This window comes from Sebastes umbrosus, chromosome 23, assembly GCF_015220745.1.
Source record: "Sebastes umbrosus isolate fSebUmb1 chromosome 23, fSebUmb1.pri, whole genome shotgun sequence".
Taxonomy (NCBI): domain Eukaryota; kingdom Metazoa; phylum Chordata; class Actinopteri; order Perciformes; family Sebastidae; genus Sebastes; species Sebastes umbrosus.
The window spans coordinates 6,175,237-6,199,986 of NC_051291.1; the positions used below are offsets into that span (position 1 = coordinate 6,175,237).

Sequence of the window (24,750 nt, forward strand, 5' to 3'; positions counted from 1 at the left end):
GCCCCCTGGTATTCAAAGCAAGGAAATGCATCTCTTTATGGATGGATACTGGTAGCATGCTTATTGTGCAACATATACACTCACCGGCCACTTTATTAGGTACACCTTGCTAGTACCGGGTGTTCTTCTGCTGCTGTAGACCATCTGCTTCAAGGTTGGACGTGTTGTGCGTTCAGAGATGGTATTCTGCATACCTTGGTTGTAACGAGTGGTTATTTGAGTTACTGTTGCCTTTCTATCATCTCGAACCACTCTGCCCATTCTCCTCTGACCTCTGACATCAACAAGGCATTTCTGTCCAAACAACTGCCGCTCACTGGATAATTTCTCTTTTTCGGACCATTCTCTGTAAACCCTAGAGATGGTTGTGCGTGAAAATCCCAGTAGATCAGCAGTTTTTGAAATACTCAGACCAGCCCATCTGGCACCAACAACCATGCCACGTTCAAAGTCACTTAAATCCCCTTTCTTCCCCATTCTGATGCTCGGTTTGAACTTCAGCAAGTCGTCTTCACCACCTCTAGATGCCTAAATGCATTGAGTTGCTGCCATGTGATTGGCTGATTAGCTATTTGTGTTAACAAGCAATTGAACAAGTGTGCCTAATAAAGTGGCCGGTGACTGTATATATAAACAGAGATGTATTACATTCATTACAGTCAGTTGGTGCATTAGTTTGCATACGGTCCGTCCTCAATCTGCCGCCAACGTACTCTAGGCAAATTACGGGCCGAAAAAAATAGGAATGAATGAACTTCCGGTAGACTTGCATACCTACACAGAGCTCTGTGGAAACGAAGCGTTACGGTTAGTTATGAGTGGTTTTGTAAATGCCGGATGTTTTCTCCACTAGGTGTGTAGGTATCTCATGTGTTAGGGAGTATGGATAGGAGTTGAAGGGTAAGATTCATCGCGTAAAAATAAAACAATAATTTGCTATCAAAGATGATCATCTTGAGGTGTGTGTGTGATTTTGGGTTTATGATATCAGGATGCCTTTTGGTGCTCTACTATGAGTCAGTAATACACACACATACTGTTTTTGCACAATATAGTATGTCAGCACATTTATAGTAGCACAGGATTATAATGACTCAAGGTGATGACGATGACAGTGATGAACACGACGGCGAGGATGACAGTGATTAACATGAGGAGGAGGAGGAGGAGGAGGAGGAGGAAGAAGCTCAGGCTTTGCCCATACATTTATGCATGCTCTTGTGATGAGCAGCACTTGTGATTATGCTGAGCACGGCGACTCTGGTCTCCTGATATGAACCAGCCTGACAGGGGGAAAAGAGCACGTAGGGAAACGAAAGAGAATGTAGAGATACCTCGGATCTGCCACTCGCTGGTAAAAATACCTTTAAAATGTAAAGAGCAGTGATCCAAAAAGGGAAGCAAGTCTCGCTGGTACAAGTGGCATAGACACATAAAGCCCTTCAATATATAAGCCGCAAAACCACCATGAAATTTCCTGTTCTATTAAACTTATCCGTTCCCCAAAATATCTTTCTGTCATTTCACCCCGGAAATAAGAAGAAATCTCTCGTGTGTCTCAGTGTGTATGTACGTGCCGATTGATATATCTGAACAGAACATCAAAGGCCTCCAGATATGAAGTGTGTGATGATGACTGAGCTCCGTAATTTGCCTTTTAGTGAATTGTCTCGTTTGGGGGGGGGGGAAACTGCATAATGGCCCGTAATGACGTCTTTCACCATCTGAAGACGGGAAATATTTTTGGGCTTCATGAATAAAACTATTAGGTGCTGTTTGATGTGGTTTTTGTTGTTTCTAAATCATGCATTTAGAGCGTATTAGTCATGTTCTGATGGATCCAATAAATACCGTGACATTTGAGTTTGTTTTTCTATTTTATTTGCGTGGTGTTATATGTGTAACGTTCCTCTATCCTTCCCTTAGTTAGTCATCAGTTCAGTAATATATATATACGTTAAAAATAAAGATCCTATTACACAGTGGTCAGGTAGTTGTTAGGTCCACTATATGAGTAATTGAGAAAGTTTTGAGCACAATGCCTGGACAACTATAATACTATCAGCATGGGTTTTAGCATGATCTTTAATGTCATGTTATGTGTCTCTGTTCTTCACAGTTTGTGTTCTCTACACACAAGGCATGGGCAACAAGGAGTGGAGAGAGGTGAGTGTGTATCACTGTATGTTGCATCACCAATATTCATCCTTTCAGTACAATTAGAGACACAATAGACTCCAATGTTGAAGTAAAAACACATGCATATACTCAGTATGTTTCAAACAGTCATTATTTGGCTTGCTATGGTACAACAAGAGGGTACAGCTCTGCTAGCAGCTCTGTGTGTGGCCGTACTTACACGCAGTGGTGCTTAGAGCTAAATGCTAATATCACCATGCACCCAATGTTCCTCATTGTTAGATATTGGTTAGGGCTATCTTCAAAAGGAATGAAGGGAAATGGATGTTTCAAATGCAGTTTAAATGGTAAACATCTGTTCAGCCACTGTGGAGATATCAATATCTAAAGTAAAAGAACTGTCTTGCCTGCAGTATAACATATACATAAACATACACTGAACATTTGACCAAGGGAAAACATAGCTGAAAACACAAGATCTTTAAAAGATCTCCTTAAAGGGATAGTTTGGGTGTATTGAAGTTGGGTTATAAGAGGTACTTATCCATAGTCAGTGTATTATCTACAGTAGATGACGGTTCAGTTTGGAGAAGCAGACAGGAGTTAATGCACGGAAGAAAAGCAATGTAGTGCTGTGGACGGGGCTGGAAGCAAAACATAAAATCTATATCGGTTTAAATTAATATTTCCACCGCTTCACTTTGCCGTCAGGTAGCTTTACAGTCTATGTTTCCGACAGGGAACTGAAGCCGTTATATCCATCTATGCTCTCACCAAAGCAACCAGACTCCATTGGGGAAAAAAACAGTAATTTTACCTTGCAGTTCCCCGACCGGAAAGGTCTGTCTGACGGCAAGGTGAAGCAGTGAAAATATTCAAAATATAGCGTATACTTATACTTATATTGATTTTTTTTTAGGTGGCTAAAATACGTTTTGCTGCCGGCCTCGTCCACAGCAGTACATTGCTTTGCTTCCGTACGGTAACTCCTGTCTGGTTCTCCAAACTGGGGGCGTGCCGACTGTCTGACACACTGACTTTGGAAAAGTACCTCATACAACCCCTCTAATGTATTTTTCACAATACAAAGAGAGTAATAGTATTATGATAAGTAAACCCACTTTGTTCGTGCTTGTAGACACAGCCAGTACCTACAACTTGTTTCTGAGCATGTGTGCACTCACGTACGACCGTGCTGAACTCACCAATGTGTTTCACAACGCTGAATATTCATGAATGTAAATGAGAGGGGCAAATCTTGCAGCCCCAATCATTCTCAGTTATCCGTAGTTGCGGGTAGCCCATCGTCTGCATGCATTAGTAACAGGCTAAGTTAAATGCCAAACCGGGAACCTACTTGACCCCCATTGACTTGATACTTCAGCTGCTCTGCATTCATTACTCCAAAGCTGCACATAATCTTCTGTAACCAGCCTTCTCCCCTGATGTGTCACCGGAGGGGTAAAACCGCTGGTGATTAGTTATTCACACGAGTCGCTGCCACTTCACCAATGAGTGCTTGTAAAAACTGTGATTTGTGGAAGATTGGTGAGCTGCAGAAACATTAAAACAACAGATGACGGTTTTACAGCAACGATTTGGGTCATTAAACTGACATTCTTTTGTGGTCCAATATGTAGAAAATATATAGAAGAAACAATATTTTTCCTTTCAATCTATCCAAAAGGTGTTCTTACCTGTCTTTATCTTCCTTTCTTTGTCCAGTTTGGGAGAACGGAGGTGATTGACAACACGCTAAACCCAGACTTTGTGCGGAAATTCATTTTGGACTACTTCTTTGAAGAGCGACAGAACCTCCGATTTGACTTGTAAGTAATGCCTACGTGTGTGTGTGTGTGTGTGTGTCATCATGGTATTAATATAATATATATACTTCTTCTGGCACCAGACATTGTAAAGGTCGAATGGCATTTAAGGTTCAAGAGTTGATCTTTGGTTTACTCAACGTTAGAAGCCTCTTCTAGGAAGCATCCCTATCACATTATTAGTTCCTAAAAATACAAACCTTTACTTTTATTCTGGAGCTACGAATATGGTGTTTTTTATCTTAGATTTTTCTCTCTTTACTGGACAGTTGTTGGTATGCAAACACAGTTTTCCTACTCGACTCTAATTTTCTCTCCGTTTACATGAATTGAGAGGTGAAGTAGATTGCCACTTGATTAATATTCATTCATGCCACCTACTATTGGCGTATTGTTAGGGCTGTCAGTCGATTCAAATATTTAATTGCGATTAATCGCACATTTAGTATCTGTTCAAAATGTACGTTAAAGGGATATTTGTCAAGTATTTAATGCATTTATCAACATGGGAGTGGACAAATATGCTGCTTTATGCAAATTAATGTATATATTTATAATTGGAAATCAATTATCAACACAAAACAACGACAAATATTGTCCAGAAACCCTCACAGGTACTGCATTTAGCATAAAAACATATGCTCAAATCATAACATGGCAAACTGCAGCCCAACAGGCAACAACAGCTGTCAGTGTGTCAGTGTGCTGACTTGACTATGACTTGCCCCAAACTGCATGTGATTATCATAAAGTGTATAGAGTCTGTAAAGGGGAGACTCGTGGGTACCCATAGAACCCATTTACATTCACATATCTTGAGGTCAGAGGTCAAGGGACGCCTTTGAAAATGGCCATGCCAGTTTTTCCTCGCCAAAATGTAGTGTAAGTTTTGAGCGTTATTTAACCACATTCGCAACGAACAAGTATGACATGGTTGGAACCAATGGATTCATTAGGTTTTCTAGTTTCATATGATGCCAGTATCTTCTCTCTAGCTTTAAAAGCTCAGGAAGACCTTGAGGGAATTTCTTCAAATTTGGCACAAATGTCCACTTGGACTCAAGAATGAACTGATTAGATTTTGGTGGTCAAAGGTCACAGTGACCTCACAAAACACGTTTTTGGCCATAACTCAAGAATTCATGTGCTAATTATGAGAATTTCACATAAAGGTCTAAAAGGATAAAAAGATAAAGTGATGACATTTTGGACAGACATGGATGTAAAACTGAAACTTGATGGTTGGCAGAGGCATACAACCTCTTTTCCCATGGCAACTACAGACAGTAATTTATTGCACAGAAGTTCCTCATTGTACATCACTTAGACAGCTTAATTTGTTTAGATGCATTGCTATGCTCACTATATTGGTTGATAGCGACTTTAAAAGCAGTATTGGTTTTGGTCCAATATGACTATTAGTGCTGATATTTGGCAGATTATGGAATTGGCATGTCAACTGCTAAGTACGTCCTCCAAAGTTTCAAAATGTCAGTAGTGAGCTGGAAGGAAATTTAGGGTATTAATGAGCACTATGTGGTATCAAATAGGGCATATTGAAAAGCTTAACCTGCTTTGCATCTGTTTGTAAGACCTTAGAAATACATGTGTACACTGTGAGAGTAACTGTCACTTAGTAAGGTTGAATCTCTGCTGTCCTAGTGAGTCAATATAAAGTCACATTATATGGCGCTGTTTATGCATGCGTTATAAGCTCTGTGGCTGCATCTCAGACTTCATTAGCGCTCCTTTGCATATAAGATGCTATCTGTAGGAGAGAGTTGGTCTTTAGCTTCATTAAGCCAGCAGACTGCCTGTAGGTGAGGGGGATTCTCTTTCTCAATTTAGCTCTCCGATCACATTTCTCATTGAATTACAGAGGGGATTTCAGTGGCTTTATTTTATTAGATGGAGACTAATTATATTATAATCTATGAACCAGGGAGCCACGTCGGCTGCCCAACTGGGATCTGAAAGTTAGACTCTGTGAAGAGGAGTCAGTGTTTCTGTATATATTATGTTTGCCTATCTCTATATAGGAATAGGGGTTTCTGCATCCCTTTTTTCACAGCTGTATTAGCACTGCTTCTGGTCTAACTGCAAACCTCTTCATTCTCCTTTTTCATTGCAATATAGCCTATACAAATTTAGTAATATCCCTGCGGTTGTGGTCTTGACCGGTCTTTGAATGAATAAAATGAAATACAGAGTCCTCTTTGTATGAGACCCAGACAAGACGGAGTAAAAATGTGGTCGATTCTGAGACGAGACGGAGACCTTCAAAAAGTGGTATTGAGACCGGAGGTGGAAAGTGATACTTCTTTTTCTTCACCTGTCTGTCAGCCAGTCTCTCCGTGCCTGTTGCACATTCATCATCGCTGGTGTCTGAGTCGGCACCTCTGTTAGACTCTCCCTCACCACCAGCTTCCTCCTTTCTCTCCTCATTTGGTTTTTTAAAATAATCAGCGATAGACCGCTTCATTTCAACAGCGAAACTTTGGCGCCCTGCAGTGTGTGTGATGCGCGTGAGGTAGGGGCGGCGTTTACACAGGTTTACACAGAACAGAGGAAAGTGCAGGAGGGGAGAGAAAGGCTGCACCAGTGAGGAACAAAAAGGACTGCTTTCATCTGCAATATCCAACGCTCTTACCGTGATACCAAAATAGTAATGATCATGCACTCGCACAAATGCGGCTAGGTAAATATTTAACTCACACACTCCCAAAAAAAGGTTGCATAGGTGACCATGTTGGTCGCAGTCTAGAGCCCTGCATAGGTGTATAGCCATCGGTGTGTGAATGAGATTTAGATTAGAAATTAGAGATTAGATAGGCAAAGTTGGCACCTTGCATGGCAACCTCTGCTATCAGTGTATGATTGTGTGTGTGAATGGGTGAATGCTAGAGACTAAGACTAGAAAAGCGCTATATAAATGCAAGTCCATTTACCATCTCGAGACCAAGACCGATCTCAAGTACTACAACACTGAAATAGAGTATATCTACACTAAAATGAATGCATCATAATGCCTGTTTCGAGGGGAAATAAAATAGTTGTGTGCAGAGAACCTTGAACTAGTACTATTTTCATGTACATTGCCACCTCTCTGTCCATCAAAACTGTTACAGTGTGTAAATTACTATGAACAAAAATAGGAAGGAGTCGTCACTTCTCGCTATCGGATGAAAAAAAAAAGGAGAATGTGGTCTGTTTTTCCATCATTTGTCTGGATTTCCTGCATCAGTGGATCATTGTATTGCTCTCTCTCATGACCCTGTTCATCCATACGTTGTTCTAGTGTTTCAGTATCTCGGCTGGTTGCTCCGTCTTTCACACAACACACAACTCATATTGTCATCTCACAAGTGTCACCAGGCCAACGTGGACAGACCCCACTCCAGTGTGCGCATTCCCCCCATACTGTGTGGTGGCCATGGTGACAACGTTGTGTGTGTGCATTGCGTGTGCGATGGTAACCATAACAACCGGGGAGATTCCAAGAGGGCGGTGGGTGTGATATAGGAGCGGACAGATTTCCTTCAGGGAAAGAGAAGCATTTAACCTTTTCATATCTACTCTGCCTGCTCCACTTCTGCACCGCGCGCCATGTTACCACCCAGTATTCATTACCACTCATGAATCGACTGGAAAAAACGTACATGCAGGACTTTGAGTTGTGTGTTTTGTTGTCTCTAAACTTCTCACTTTGATAAAAATATCCGTGTTTTGAACTGATTTTTGTAGCTGCTTTGATCCTTTGGCCTTCCTCTGAATCACTTCCAGCTGCTGCTATAAAGAGAGCCCTGTTTGGATGCTAGAAGTGTACCTGAATGTGTTTTTATAACATCTTTTTTTTATCAGAATAGGTGTCATATTTCACCTTTATGTGAAACTCGAGTGGGCAGTTACGTGAGACATTTAAAGGCTGTTATGTGTTCTGTGACGACATACTGTATATACACACAAGATGCACACACTTTCTAGTTGTGACATTCTTATGCTCAGGATATGAAAGGATAGTTTGAATGCCTTCTCATTTGTTTAGGCAGCTGAATAAATGTGCGAATACATGTCTTTATGCTCGTCTCTTGAGTGGTTTTCTGAATATAACTGAGCAACGACACACTGGATTTTTGTTGGTCTGTTTGTGTGTGTTGTTGCTAGTGTCGTACATGTGTGTGTGCGTGGACCTAGCATGCTGACATGTCTCACAGCCGTAGACTGTAGTAGCCTGGCCGGTCTGCCGAGCGTAACACAGTCTGAGACGATAACAGATGAAAGACTGTTTCCTCCCTCAGGCTCATAAAGATGGGATCTGTATGAAAATGTTATGAAACACTACAGCGTGTCCTCTGAATATGAAGTACAAGACCACACTGTGTGTAATAAACCTCTCTGGATCTCCATTCATAGTGTGTATGTATGGATTTCAGTACATGTCATTCTACTACTTTGTGATCCCCCCTGCCTTTTCCTCTAGTGCCACTATGAGGTTGACCTTTTGGCAATATCTCAACAGCTATTAGATGGATTGCCATGACATTTTGTTCTGACATTCATGTTCCCCAGAGGATGAATTGTAAAAACTTTGATCCCCGAACTTTCATCTATATCACCGTCATCGGGTCAAAAGTTCACTCCGACTTTTTGACTAAATACTAATGGTATTCCCATCAGCCTCATCTTTGTGTTTTGTGCTAATTAGCTAAATATCAGCATAATAACACGCTAAAATAACACATAACATGCTGGAAAAAGGTAACGCCTGCACACTTACTCCACATCACAAAAATGTATTAATGAGTATACATTCAGAATGTGGAAACCACATCCATATTTATACATCATGCACACCAATAGGCAACAAGCTCTATGATGGCAGGTGTGGTTCATCAAAAAACCCAGGGTGATAAAACATCCACATACAATTAAAGGTGCTAAATGCGAGATTGGGAGCATTTCTGTTGCTTCTGCACGGCGCTCAACATGGCGACAGCTGCTAACAGTGAAAAGAACAGCAACAGTGCTGACAGAGCTAACAGTGTTACCCTGAGGGGGCAACCGGAGGGTGGGTGCTACGCTTCTGCGACCGACGGCGTTATCGGTTGTCATTGCCGTATGAGAGCAGTGCAGAGTGCCGGCCGTGAGCTAGCCAGTGGGGCAAGCTCACATGTACAACATGCACTAAAAGCATGCGCGGCAGGCCCTGGCTATGTCAACAAAGAGCGGAGAAGCTCATATTACAACACACTGAGAGTGACTTCATTCTCTGCTCAGGTAGATGCACTATATCTTTACGTAGCAAATGGTTGTGTACTGCTATATTAATGCTCTGAATATCATATAGAGCACCTTTAACGAATCAATAAAGTACACATAAAAATCAGTAATACAAATCCATCAAAAATACGTTATTTATAAACAAGTCATATTCATCATCGCATGTATCAGAAACTACATCACCTACGTTCAAAAAGATATTGGTGTGCATGATGTATAAATATGGGTGTGGTTTCCACTTTTCCACATTCTGACCTGACGAAGATCCGAGTAGGATCAAAACCTAGTCGTTAATACATTTTTGTGGCTTGGAGTAAGTGTGCAGACGTCACGCAATGTGCGTATAATTTATCTTCTTGTAACATCAGCATGCTAAAATGATCATTGTTAGCACGTTAATCTACAGCCTCACAAAGCTCGTCTTGTTTCTTCACAAGGAGTTCAAAGGTCACAGAGAAGCAGAGCCATAAATTACTAAAATGGGGCTCAAAGGTCTTCTATTTATTTTTTTATTAGTTAATTTGTTTTTATTAATTTCCAACCCCTCAGCTTTATAATAATTTAATTACAGTGAAACAGGGTTTCTCCAATTACTAGTGTACATAGGGGATTTGTCTGAACGTGGCTCTGAGTCAGTATGGACACTTTTGTTGATAGTGAATCATGAGTGCTCCAGAGGGTGGATGACTGTCAGACACTGATGATAAGATATCATGTGATTGTGTTTAATCATTTTGAATACTTGGTCATGCTTCGGGATCAGATTAATCGTAATTACCCCATGCACAACACTGACACACACACACACACACACACACACACACACACGTAGAGGATGTACATTATCCCGAACGTTTTTGTAAAGTAACTTAAATTGCTCCTCATTTTCTCCCCCCAAAATATTACCCACCAAAGGGCAATCCATTCATAGTGGCAGCTGAAATGACCTGAGCTGTGAAATGACCTCAAATTGCTGAGTGAATGGCTTGTCTGATTGCTTCCCATTCTTTTGGAGTATAGCCTCTGCACTGGAGGGGGGCATTTCTCTGCAAGTATCGTATGTTGTATGAGAGACCTGCAGGTGGAACGGAGGAAAACGAAACGTGTGAATAATATTCAAGCACCGAAACACACACTAATGAGCAATATTTCTCTCTCTCTCTCCCTCACATGTATGCATGACTGCCAATTAGTCCATTTAGTGTCACTTAAATGGAGGATGCCTGTGAGCCCGCGATGCCGGGAAAGTGAAATACCCAGAGCCTCTGGTGAGATCGTCGTTGACAAGCTGCTTGGCCCCGTTACTGATTTACTCCGTCTGTAATCCCTGTCGTATTCCCGGCTGAGCTCCTGTCACCCTCCATCACTTTCTAATGCACTGACTTTCGCTCTCTCTTTTCCCTTTTCCTACAGGTACGATGTCGACTCGAAGAGCGCCAACCTGTCAAAACACGTGAGTACTAACAACTTGATTATGTGTGTCTTTTTTTGCGCGCACATGTATGTTTACACCGTATTTAATTCGATGTGAGCGAGTGTTTGTGTGAGCATGATTGCCGTCCTTGTTATTACCTCCCATTAGCCTCATTTCAGTCGCATAACAGCAATCTGGCCATTACAATGAGTGTGTTTATCATCTACTGTAAATAGCACATTCCCTGAACAGCCATTTAGAAATTAAATAAATGCCGACTTCCCTGTCCACCCCGCTTTTTTTTTTCACATTGTTAGCAGTGATTAGCATAACGGTAATTAGAAACAACAATGTGATAACTTTGTCAGTAATAGCTGTGTCCTGCCTACTGCATCATGGGGATTGTAGTTCAAACAGTCTGAGCTCGGACACAAAGAGTAGAGAAGCAAAGACACGAAACTCTGGTGCTTTTTTGACAGTTGCCGCCACAAAATGTTTATTATATTTATAATATTTTATTGTTCAACACAGGCCATTTCGGTAAAAATATGACAACAGAATAGAAATAATTTAGTTTTACTTTTGAACAGCACTTTTTACTGGCTTCTGGCAGTCGCTTTCAGTCCAAAATGGCAGAAGCGTAGCTTATCTGCTGGGCGCTGATGTTGCAACAGAACAAACAATTGACTTTAACTTCTTGGCAATATACGTTCTTTGTCGTACCCTTAAAGGTTTTCCTCTGTAAAGTGTAGAGCGGTTCACTGGCCTTTTTTGATTTACATATGTTCAGTTTTGATCACAGGACCAAATGAGATACGTTTTAGTTAGTGAGCCACACAGTTGCTGATAGGTAGATTTTGTTACCTACAGACCGAGTCAGGCTAGCTGTTCTCCCCCCCCCCCCCCCTCCCCCGGTTTCCAGTTTTTATGCAAAGCTAAATTGGCTGTCTGCTGGCGGTAGCTTCATACTTAATACTCAGTCTTCTAGAAGAGAAGAAATTGAAAAATCAAATATTTAAAGGGACTATTTGTAACTTTCAGAAATGCTTCTTAACAGCGACACCTGTTGCCGTGAAATCAACGAAAGTCAGCGTCGGGCTTGCGCCTGCTCGCTCTAAATATACCTGAATGAGCATCGCTCAAAACAGTGAGGCGACACACGTCAGCTAAAACCACAATATCACTCTATATTTCAGCTGCTTGGCAGTAATGTTAGCTGACCAGACGAAGGTCTCTCCATGAACATGATTTAGATCTGATCTTAGTGTTGGCTTTTACTGCCTCAGCGCAGGCTGATGCAGCGAGGCTCTGCAGCGTGTCTCCTCTGCTCTCTCCGCCCACAGCCGGAGAGAGCAGGGAGACACCGGCACCCGGTCGGTAACGAGACGATAACGTTACTAGCTGAGGAGCTCCATCACTTCACAAGACACAGGAAACCTCTGTTGGTCTGGAGGAGCTGCAGCAGTTATTTCTGCAAAAACGTCCACTATACATTCACTAGATATTCTCAGAGCTAAACTAACTCTTCAGCAGTGTGTAGTGAGCGCGCGTTCACGTCTAGAGGTGGAGCGAGCTGAGCGAGAACGCGTGCGCTCTCTGAGTGAAGGCAGGCAGGCAGAGGAGGAGAGGCAGCGGCCACACGCGAACGCGCATATGCGAGCGCGCATGTGTGGCGACCCGCTACATTTATACGCTTAAAAAGTTACAAATAGTCCCTTTAACTTAAAGCTGAGGTTGATAACTTTAGCAAATATGATAAAAAGTTATTTTTATAATACAGTCACTATATCCTGACTGTGGCAGATAATAATAAACAATACACAGATAATCTGCGATAAAAATCATGTTCCTCTGTGTCCTCCTAGTGCTCATCAGAGCCGAGCAGTCTCTAGGTAGCTGTCAATCACTGCTCACTGTGAAACTCTGCTAGGCAGCGCTGAAGTATGAATCAAGATTCTGTTACTGTAATGCTTATTCCTCATCTCAGATGTTTTTCAGAAACATCTTGTAGTGTACTGTTTAGCTGTAAAATGAGAAAGTTTGCTTTGGGCGATGGGGCGGTGCTTGGTTTTGGCTTGACTGTTTTCAACACAGCGGTCGGGTCACAAATGTTAGGGCGCGGTGAAATCTTGCAAATGCCATGAGGAGCACTAGGAGGACACAGAGGACATCACAGATTACCTGTGACAGTTTTATAAAATAACTTTTTTATCATATTTGCTCAAAGTTATCGACTGCAGCTATATAAGGGGTAACACTGTCTGTCATCGTGCAACAATTAGTGACTGTTTAAATTGATAACTTTCATCCGTTCACTGAGCTGTATGTGTATCCTGAAGGTTTGTAATCCTGTGTGCACATCTGTTGTCATGAAATCGGCTTTTCAGTGATATCTGAGACATGTTTGTGCAGGTTTGCTGTGGTAACGGTCAATACTGGCCTTAAACCGTCGCTGTCCAATGTGAGGAAGTCATAGCAACAATAAAAATGATTGGAGGCAGTAAAAGATAAAACAACAGCTGTCTTTTCTACTCACAATCTCTGACCGTTATGTGGACATTTACAGCTTCAGCGTCCGTAATAGCCGTATCAGGCTTTGCTTCCTCCCTCTATTAAACACCACCTGGAAGAGAAACCGCTACAACTGTGTGCAGTACATATGTATGTGTCTGTTATACTCAACATGACTTTTGTGTCCCAGTCTGCCTCTGAGCAGAGCTGCAGACAATGACTCACGTTCTGCCCTGAGTTGACACACTTGCTCTTACCAGTTGTTTGCTCTTCATTGTCCGACCCGACCGGTCTGACCACATATCACACGACATATAGACACACCGTCACATGACTTCCATTGTGTCATAAACAAATGGGAAAGAGGCCGGGATTATTGGAAGAAAACAGTAGGGGGATGTGGAAAAACATGACTTGAGGCTTTAAAGATGAGTATTTGTTATATTTGAGCACGCTACAATCCAAATATTAAAGGCCTACAGTGCTATTAAAGACCATTACAGGACAAGACTTTCCTTTGTTCAAGTGCTGTCTGTATAGTTTATAAATGATAGAACAGCACTCAGACATGATTTGTGTCCTAGGGCGATAACAATGCTGCAATGCTAAAGCATAGACATACAAAAGCAATATATAAGCTGATTGAATGATCTTGTGAAACGTACAATCTCCTGCTGCATATTCTGTTTTAATTGTGTATTTTTTATTACTTGGTTATAGCAACAAAATAAAATTGAATAGTGGCTTATCAAGAGGCATCTGGTTGGACCATTAAAATTTCCCCTGTTTTCCTATTATGTGATTGTTACATTTCTATCTACCCTGAAATTGGGAAAAATTATGTTTATTTTTCTCTCATTTTTTTTCGTAAAGCCATTTCATGACACCAGGGGAATAAATCTAATAGGTGTAATTGAGCACCTCTGTAAAGGCACAGGAGGGTAAAAGGTTGTATTTTCTACACTTTCATATGTACCTGTCAAAAGGGGATGTGGATTTTATTTAGCCGTTATGCTCAATTACAGCAAACTGCTGTGTACAGTTGATATTATTATGTGGCATTAGACTGAATGGTGCAATGCGGTGCAAAAGGGAGTCTTACAGTATGTACAGTCACATTGATTTCAGTGCAGGACCATATAGTGGTGGTGGTGGTCATGTTTTGACCTTTAATCTATGCAGTGGGCAACCTCCGGGTCTGAAAAGTGAAGCCAATGCCTTAAACTTGCATTCTTTCTAACAGCCAGCAGGGGGCGACTCCTCTGGTTGCAAAAAGAAGTCTGATTGTATAGAAGTCTATGAGAAAATGAGCCTACTTCTCACTTGATTTATTACCTCAGTAAACATTGTAAACATGAGTTTATGGTCTCAATCTCTAGTTTCAAGTCTTCTTCAATACAGCATGATGTTCATTTAGTAAATGATGGTCATATTTAGAGTCAAATAGACCATAAAGCAGGGGATGCTTTAGGGCGTGGCTACCTTGTGATTGATAGGTCGCTTTCACAGTGTGTTTTTTCAGTTCATGAAAGTTAATTGTAACATTTGTGTCGCCTAAAAATGTTTCAGTTGGTTGTACTTAGCTCCGCCCTCTCGCGTCACTTCTGGTTGCAAAAAAATGACGGCCAAAATGCCGAACTCGAGGCTTCAAAACCGTAGTCCACAAACCAATGGGTGATGTCACGGTGACTACGTCCACTTCTTATATACAGTCTATGGTCCAAACAAGCAAAAAGGTTGAAATCATGGGTATATGTCTATAGATACAGTTAATTTACCAACAGCATATACATTTGACATTTACTTATACAGTATGAAGGAAAGGGGAAGAAAGTTAGCTAGCTTTGATTTCAAGGTACAAGGTAGTAAGTGTTAAAAAGTATAAATATAGATGAAGAGGTTACAGGATTTGCTTTTTTCTTAAGGTTCAGTGTACCATTTGTGGCTTTTATTGCTATCTTTGTCTCCCTGGAAAGAGGACCTTTAACTTTATTGTGTTATTAAATCAAAAGTGGGTTTTGTTTTCAAAACTTTATACTGCAAAAAAAAAATGTTTTTTTACCGCTGTGATGGATGACATCAGTATTATTTCATCTATAGCTTTTAAATCATTATTATAATGTAGCTGCAAGGCTGTGTCATGGGTCATTATCTGCCTCCAACAATAATTCACATTGTGCTTTATTTTTCAGTTTTAAGAGTTGCAGCTTTTAAAACGGTTGAATGAAAGCCATGAAATGAACTTCTGGCATTTATTTGCCAGTAACTGTATGAAACTAGATAAATTGAATACTATAGTGAGAAACACTTTCAGTCCCTCAAAAGCAAATTTAGTCCCTCTCAGTTTCTCTTTGTTGTCTCTCTGGGCGCATTCCATCCCTCTCGTGCTTCCCTCATCTCTCCTCCCCATCTGTCACCTTTCCTTTTTTATTTCATTGCCATACTCTTGTTCTCTCACTTTCTCTGTCTTGATCTCTCCATTTCCCATTTCCCATTTCCCTCCCTCCCCGCTTTACCTCACTTTTCTCGCAATCAATAATCTCATAGAAGAAGAGAGGGGCTCGGAGGCAGCGTACCGGCGTTGATGCAGGTCTCAGGAGGGGGGGAAGGCTAGAGAGCCAATCCATTAGATGGTGTTTTAACATGGGAGCTGTAGGCTGCAGGAACACCTGGGAACCGGGTGAGAACGAGCGTGGAATATAGAGGGACGGGTCGAGAGAGAGAGAAACACACGTTTATGAGCTCACACTCATTTCTATCTGTAGACAGATAGGAAGCTAGAAGGCTGATCTATTTTTTAACATTTTAGAAATCAATTGCAAATCAAAGGCAGATCAAAACATCTGTAAAACCTCTGGGTACCACCTTCTAATAAGTCATCTTTTATAAAGGGTTTGTAAGTTGAATCTAACGTCATAAATCATTTACTTAGGCTTAATAGATATAAATAGATGTAAGACCGACTTTTGGGTTGCCAGGTTGTGATAAATTCTTCTGGCAGGTGTTTATCCTCTTGCAGGAAACTTTGGTTTTTAATCTCTTTAATTCATTAACGAGACCCTCTAATGGATCACTTATCTTCTGTAGAGAATCTGGGCCAAAATCAATTTATTAACAGCTTGTTAACATGCATATAACTGCACTTTTTGCTTAATAGAAAATGTGAAGCTGATCGATGAAGCATTAGTAGATTATTTATTGACCAGTGAAGAAAAGGTTTGACTTTAGTTATTTATTTATTTATTTATTTTATTTTATTTATTTAATTTTATTTATTTATTTATTTATTTATTTATTTATTTATTTATTTATTTATTTATTTATTTTTAAAGGGACTCTCTGTAAGATTCATAAATTGCTCGTTAACAGCGTGTGGCCGTTAAGTCAACGACGGTCAGCATCCTGTTGCTCGCACTTGTGTTCGCACTACGCAGCGAGCATCGGTCGAAACAGCGAGGTGACACACACGAGACTGGACGTGATTGATTAGCAGCTAAAACCACAATATCACTATATGTTTCACATTGCTTGGCAGTAATGTTAGCTACCAAAACGAAGGTCCCTCCGTGAATCGAAGGCTGATGTTGATCCTAGTTTTCCTCCGACGTCGTTCACATTCCAGTTTCACAGACGGGCTTCACCAGATATAACTTTGTGTTTTTTTGTGTTTCTGTGGAGTCAGAGTCGTGGTGTTGACCGGTTGTTTGTTGGCATTAGCGGACTCCATTTCTAACTGAACGTTAGCTGTGGTTGCACCCTGTTATCGGAGCTGAAAATAAAGGCTCTCTCGAATGTGCGTGACGTCACATCCGTTGGATTTTCCCGGAAAAAAAAACACGACCCGGGTTCTTCACATTAAAAGCAGTCTACAGGCTGAAACCCTTTTTAGGTTAGGTAGCAACCTGTTCACACATTGGCAATAAAAAATTATTAAAATACATTTATACGTGTAAAAACGTACATACAGTGCCTTTTAAATTATTATTATTGGTCAATAAAATGTAAAAAAAAGAAGTAAAAAATCTGAATTTCACAAAGTTGACAAACTGTTTTGTCCAACCAAGAGCCCAAAACCCAAAGATATTAAGTCTAATATCATAAAATAAAAGCAAATATTCACATTTAAGGGGCTAGAATAGGCTTAATAAATGAATTAAATGATTATTTGACTGTCAAAATAGCTGCTGGTTAATTTTATATTCATCTATATCCATCTGCTCACACTCGCCCTGAACTCCTCCTCCGCTGTGGATCTGAGTCTTATCCACCAAACAGTTGATTTTTCCGGATCATTACTGAATGGAGCTACACCCACACAACTATCTTTTATAAATCTTTTTATAGCCCGCGCTGTTATATATATTTAGCCATTAGCTGCACACGGCCAATTCTCCGATGGACCTCATGCTGGCAACATCCACGGTTGCTAGGCGATTTGTGACTTTACTGCACAGCCTCTGCATCACACAGTGGCAAATATCATAAAAATAATTTTACAATGTTATTGTGGCCAAAACAAATTAGTTTAAAATTAAAGTCACATGACCGTATGTATGCAACACTGATGAGATAAATGAGCTAGACAGGACGGCGTGAAGCTGGGTCGATGGATAGATATAGAGACAGAATAACAAAAGAGGCTAATCAATGGAGCAAAGAGAATCCATTATGTTAGTGCTGCTTTGAGCTGCTTCAGTCAGATATTAGAGACGGTGTCCAATAATGACAAACGGCCTCAACGGCGAGCCCCCCGGTGAAACTAGGATTGAGATGGCTTGTTTCTGTAATAGCTTCCATACAATTAGACATAGTTTGTGTGTTACAGTAGTTGTGTTTCATACTTGGCTTTTATTTTGAAGACTTCAGAGTAAGCAGATTGCAGTTGATTTATGACAGACAACTTTATAACTTCCACATTGTCATGACATTTTTTGTGCATGTACTCTTCTCTCCATCTCTCTGACTTTCTGTCTGTATCAGCTGTAAAGTTTCATTATGTGACGGCGTTTTAATCTACCAGGAAAGTGGAGTGGAGAGAGCAGAGTGGGTCAGGTGTGAGGGCTGGTGGGAGGAAGGCTCAGTCTACTCGGCAGTATTATCTGTCTAAAGGGGAACATGGAGGTATTGTAGAGATCAGGGACGAGGGTCATTTTATGACTATTTTGTTTTATGAAGTGTATTTTATGTGTGTTTATTTTTTGTTATGTCTTAACTCTCTCTCCTTCTCTGTCTGTGCAGGACTTTCTGGGCCAGGCCTACTGTACTCTCGGAGAGGTGGTTGGATCGTTGGGTAGTCGCTCGGAAAAACCTCTTGGGTGAGTAGTAGTAGGTGGGAGTGTGCCGATATTTCAGTAATGATCTGACCGATGTTGATTGATGATCGTTGATGTTTTTCTCCTACAGAGTATAGAGTAGGACCAAAGCATTTCCTTTGGGAGTTACTGTGTTTAAGCATTAAAACATTGCTGTTGTTTCACAAAGATTGTTTGCTTTAAATGCTTTAAATTGGGTATTTTCAGCTAATTATGTCACATAACTAGCTATATATCTATATATCTATAGATAGATATATAAAAATAAAAAATAAAAGAAATATAGATTTGTCGGGTTTAATACTTTATATTAACATGGATAAATATGCTTGATTTATGCAAATGCGTGTATATATTTATGTCTAGAAATCAATTACAAACACAAAACAATGCCAAGTATTGTCCAGAAACCCTCACAGGTACTGCATTTAAGCATAAAGAATATGCTCAAATCATAACTGTAAACTGCAGCCCAACAGGCAACAACAGCTGTCAGTGTGTCAGTGTGCTGACTTGACTATGACTTGCCCCCAAACTGCATGTGATTATCATAAAGTGGGCATGTCTGTAAAGGGGAGACTCGTGGGTACCCATAGAACCCATTTTCATTCACATATCTTGAGGTTAGAGGTCAAGGGACCCTTTTGAAAATGGCCATGACCGTTTTTCCTCGCCAAAATTTAGTGTACGTTTGCAGTTCATTTAGGTTTTATAGTTTCATATGATGCCAGTATTAGCTAGCACATAATAGCTAGTTATGTGACATAATTACCTGAAAATAACTCTATTCAAAGGAACAAACAATCTTCATTAATTGTCATGAATTCTATTAATTTTCAGATATTTTATTAAGAGAATTAAACACACTAAAACAGATCCTTTTAAAGAAGTATACAGTAATTGATTTGTGATTAGTTTGCATTTAATCTCCAAGACGTTTGGTAACAGTCTGTCTCTCACCGTCTGTAAATCTACCTGGCTGACTGACTGCACACTAAATGAATAACAAAGTGTCTTTCAAGTGTGAAGCCAGTATATCCACAAACCATATATGTATAAGGTATGCAGGCATAGAGCTTTAAAGCTGTGAGCTGGGTGTAGATTTACTTTGTGTGGAAGAATATCTGCTTCTTGGTAATTGGAGTGATTGAATCAGTATCAAGGGTGCATCTCGACATCTTTTTCTGGGGATACTAAGCTGAGGAAAAGTGCCCACACCTCCAGCTTTTTAATGAACATACATGCTCACAAAAACACTCTTCCCACACACTCGAGGGTATTCTTACACATGCAAAGTCAGAGGCTCATTACATCGATCGTGTTCCTCAGGCTTGTGAGGTCAGCTTGCAGCAACGCACATAGATCACAATATATGCATCTGTTTGTTTGTGTACGTTTGTGTCTTGTTGTACGTTTTCTTGCGGTGGCCTTTCTAAAAATGAGCATCGGTGAAACTTACTATATTCCTACTATATATCTGATCCGGTTGTCTTTGCGACAGCGGCGCCGACAATAATACCACTTGGAAACGCTAAGAGGGGAAAAGTTGAAAAGTTGCCACTTTAACTAGGGCATCTGTCACTTCAGAATAAAAATGCTTCAGGCCCTCTTCATCTTTAATTTGTCATTGCTGATGTGCATGAGAGATTGTTGTCAGAGAATCTTATCTGCTTAGATAAATGACAGACGCATTAGATCGTTTGTCACCGCGCTCGCATCAACACATGAATCAAAATCTTCCTCTTGTGCAAAGTTACAAATTAACAAGAGTGTGACATGCAGGATTTGAATTGTTCTATTTAGAAGCAATATTAAGAATGTGAATAATATAAATTCAAATATTATTAAATAATAATAATAATAATAATAATAATAAATTCTGAAAAATATTAAGCAAATTAAAGTTAAAAAAAAAAGTAAAAATAATTATAATATTTAAGAAATAAAAATGAATAAATAAAATAAAATAAAAATAAAATAAAATAAAATAAATTCACTCACCAGATTCCCGATCAGAGCATTTTTAATCAGTATCTAAGCCAAGTCTCCCATTTACAGACACATATGTCTCTGATGCAGTGACACAAAGTTGAGTGGTTTTTGAAAGGAAAAAATGTTGTTGGAGTTTGTAATTTATTTGGGAAGGTGGTCCTCTGAAATGTTTTTAACAATCAGAAATGGGCCTCAGGATACAGAAGGTTGAGAACCCCTGTTCTAAACCATTGTACTCCAGCTATCCAAGCTGTCAAAAATGCCCCTCTGTGCTTCTTTAAAACACTATTAGCCGTTTCCAGACAGATATCCGCTCTGACAGGGAGCTGTTTTCCACTTTTAAAGAATTGCTTTGCCTCTATTTTAGTGACATTTTGCAGGTGTGCCACATCTCTGTGGTGCTGCTGTTGGTCCAAACCTTCCTGCCACGACAGTTCCACAATGACGCTCTCTCTAAAGATACTTTTACAAAAGAATAGCATTGGCAGGGAAATCAGGGATGCAGGGTGCGTAGCTGTTCTGTGTCAAATAAAATGAAAAATGACTTAGTCTAGTATTAACCTGCACCATGCAGCTGTATTAAAATATAAGCATTATTTACAGATATTAAAATAGTTTGATGAAGATCAGCAGTGAAATCAGCTTCATTAGGGACCCTAATTAGGATACATCATTATCTGCTTTTATCCATGCTGCTGCTCCGTTGGCCTCCTCTGGTTCACATATTTTCTCTCTCTGTCATGGTGAAGCCCTCTTGGCTTCCTTTCAATTGTGTATTTTTAATCCAATTTGCTCGTTCATTTGAAGCCTTCATGAGCCTTGAGATCCCAAAAGGTGGGGTGGCGGGGGAAATAACGGCCAAGCTGGCATCCCTTCACTAAGCACTGTCAACAACCTGGCAACCTGTGTGCGTGTGCGTGCGTGCGTGTGTGTGTGTGTGTTCCACTATTCCTTTTTGTTTCAAAGCAACACTGCCATCCACTTGAGCGGCAATCGCCATGGTGATTGCAGAGAGAGAGAGAGAGAGAAAGAGCTGTCTGTCCATGTACTTGTGTGTGTGTGTGTGTGTGTGTGTGTGTGTGTGTGTGTGTACGTGTGTGCGCACACATGCCTTTACATGCACCATGGACCCCTCCAAAGTGCAAAATGATGTTGTCCACCCTGAAGCGCTACTTAAGAAATCCCTCCCTCCACGGCACTCTTCATCACACACACACACACACATACACACACACACACACACACACACACACACACGGATGGCGTACACATACTTGTAGTAATTTATTATACCTATGAAAAAGTAATGCGCTATAATTTATATATAGACCACAAAATCAATTTGTGGTTGGGATTGATGGTCAGAAAACACAAAACCTTCGCCCAGGAGGCCAGTGTTCATACCCCGTGTGAAACCAGAAGTCAACGTTGATTTATTTGAAACGTGACTTCCGTACTTAAGTTATTCCAGTTATTTTAGCCCAAACTGCGTTCCTTTCCTGAACCTAACTGAGTAGTTTTGTTGTTAAACCTAATGCCTAGTTCACACTACACCACTTAAGCCCTGATTTTCTGATCCCAGACAGTTTTTGGAGATCCTCAAATCAGAGACAAATCTGCGTTTTCATGCCGCTCGCACATCGGCGCTCGAGAGTCATGTGTGAACTGTTGCCAATGCCTCGCAAACACATTCCAGATATCTAGCATGCTAAATATCTGGACCTGTCGGGGACTCCGGTCATGAGCTACAGCCAATGAGAGCGCAAGACACGGGGTTGAGGGTAAACCTGGAGGAGGAGGGGTCGCCTGTAACAATAAGAACTTACAGTATGTGCTGCATTTGCAACACGAAGCAAAGTTGTTGTTGCACCGAGATGAATAAATAGTAAATAAAAAGTGTGGAAACAGGCTACTTTGTAAACACACGTGCCAACAACAATATCGGTCATTTAACGTGTATGTCTCGCGTGTTTACGTGACAAAACGTAGTCGTGGATTCGTTTCGGTGAAAGATCTAGTGCAAGTTGTGTAGTGTGAACTTGGCTTAAGTCGTTTTATTTTGAAAAGACTGGAGCAGAAATTGACTCATGAGCATTCATAGGAAAACGCATGAAAAATGAAGTATAACTTTTCGTAAGAGATCATACAAACCGTTGTGTGAGGATGCGTTGATCTGTTAATGGTGACACTAATGGCAAAAGAGAATGCACATCAGAGCCACAGCTGCCATTTTTATGGCTGCATGAATGCGCTTCTTTGAATATTTTAGACGTCTTGTGCATGATGTTATTATAATTATTGAGAGGAAAGGTTGCATGAATTTTTTTGCAGAGGCTCTGAACTTTCACAGCTAAGGAAAGCAGAACGTGGGAGTTGTTTATTCTCAGGTGCTGAAGACATCCACTCCTCATGTATTATTATACCGTGTTATTGCAAAATATTTGCAGCTGGAAAAAAACATCCCGTCTGATTGAAATGCATTTACTAGATTCATATTTTGCTCAAAGCCCTGTGATTGACTGGCGACTTGTTCAGGGTGTAAAGCATCAGCGGTTACAAATAATGGATGGATGGATGGATATATTCCACAAGTGTCATATTGACCGTTTCTAACCTGTTTTCAAAGATGTCACGAATGATTTGGCGCAGAAATAGAAACCCTGTCAACATTTATTAGAAACAAAGGTACTGAGGCCACAGCTGTTGCAGTCGTTGTCTTGCTGAGGTTGTGTCTGTATGTAAGTATGCATGTGTGTGTGTGTGTTTGTGTGTTAGACTTTGTCAGACACACACCTGCAGTCTGACACGACAGGGGGGGATCTTTAACAATTTTAATGAGTGATAATTACAGCTAATTACATTGTTCAATCAAACTCCAGTGGGCATTCAGGAGTGTGTGTGTGTGTGAGAGAGAGAGGAAAAAAGAGTGAGAGCAACAGAATGCAAAACAATGACAAGTACAGTATTGTGCGTTGCGTGGCTCCTGGCCGACCAGCAGTGTGTGTCTGTGCTCTCACATGTGTTTCCATGTGTCTCTCTGTGTTGTCTGATTACTCTCAGTCCTGCTGGTCACTCGTAAAAGTATCGTATCGTATCGTATCGTATCGTATCGTATCGTATCGTATCGTATCGTATCGTATCGTATCGTATCGTATCGTATCGTATGTTGTGTTCTTATAGGGGGAGTGGCTTTGTAGGGACATGACGATTTCCTCGCTAGATTTATCAACTTGGAGCTAGAGCTGCTTGCTGCTTTCATTGGAAAAGAGTTGTCAACACTGGGCTGGGTTTGTTCGATTGGATAACTTGCTGATAAATGCAGTGTACTCTTGCTAGTTTCTCTAGATTACCAACCCTAGCTTTAAGCTCATTTTGACTTTAAATGCATATAACCTCATATTTTATTTCACTGCAGGCACAGCTCCTGTAAAATCTGAGTTCTGTGTGCTGCATGTTGAAGCTGATAAAAAGTCCTTGAGGGCCTATTTAACTTCAGAAATGCATGACGTGTTACCCTGACTCATTGTTTGGTTATGTTTGCATGAGAGCACTCAGGTTTAGTGAATACCACCTGATATTTAATTCAATTAGCATTTTATTACTGATAACATTTTCACTTGAAATGGTGTTCATTTTGAGAGTTAGTCCCTATCGCTTTCCTTTTCTTTATTCTTCCCTCTCCTCTCCAACTCTCCATCTTTATCTCCCTCACACTCGCCCACCCTCTTTTTTTGTTCCCACAAACGAAGTATTCCAGTGTTCACGGGGTCAGAGAGAAGCCCTGGTGAACTGTGGTAGAGCCAAGCGGGCTACAATTTGAGACACAAGTGAGCCAAGAACGCCGACACACACACACACACACAGACACAAAGACTGATAGCTGTGAATACAAGCCTGATTGTATGGATTTGTAAAGGAAGGACAAAGAAGCTCTCTATCTGCCGCTGGTGTACCGTGTGACATGGATTTGATGTCAATCTTCCCTTTTGTGCGAGAGAATTATGGTTATGAGTTTCCTTTTAGGGGGAAAGAGTGAGTGTGTGTGATTGTGTCGGGGCATGACCAAGAATAGATTCTCGTGGTCTTATAATTATAATTGATATCTCATTTAGGTATTCTCCCGTCATTGGGAATATAATGAAAATGACGTGTGTGTGTAAGGTGTGTGTATGTGTGTGTGTGTGTGTGTGTGTGTGTGAGCCCCTGTTTGTGCATGCATGTGTGTGTTACGCTGCAGCCCAGAAGTGGCCCAGACTTAATTACCCGTCTCTCGCCA

The 24,750-nt window shown here is 40.7% G+C and overlaps 1 protein-coding gene across 4 annotated transcripts in view; it reads left to right on the top strand.

Moving 5' to 3' along the window:
- Positions 1–24,750, top strand: part of LOC119482722 (copine-8) — a 98,420-nt gene that overhangs the window by 30,074 nt on the left and 43,596 nt on the right. For 3 of the 4 annotated variants that reach the window (XM_037760553.1, XM_037760551.1, XM_037760552.1), the window contains exons 3-6: positions 2,120–2,166; positions 3,865–3,968; positions 10,659–10,698; positions 18,409–18,485. In XM_037760553.1, the coding sequence (XP_037616481.1) occupies positions 2,120–2,166; positions 3,865–3,968; positions 10,659–10,698; positions 18,409–18,485 (268 nt within the window). Of the gene's footprint in view, positions 1–2,119; positions 2,167–3,864; positions 3,969–10,658; positions 10,699–18,408; positions 18,486–18,573; positions 18,599–24,750 lie in introns of those variants that run through there. The other variant, XM_037760554.1, reaches the window with a different exon arrangement.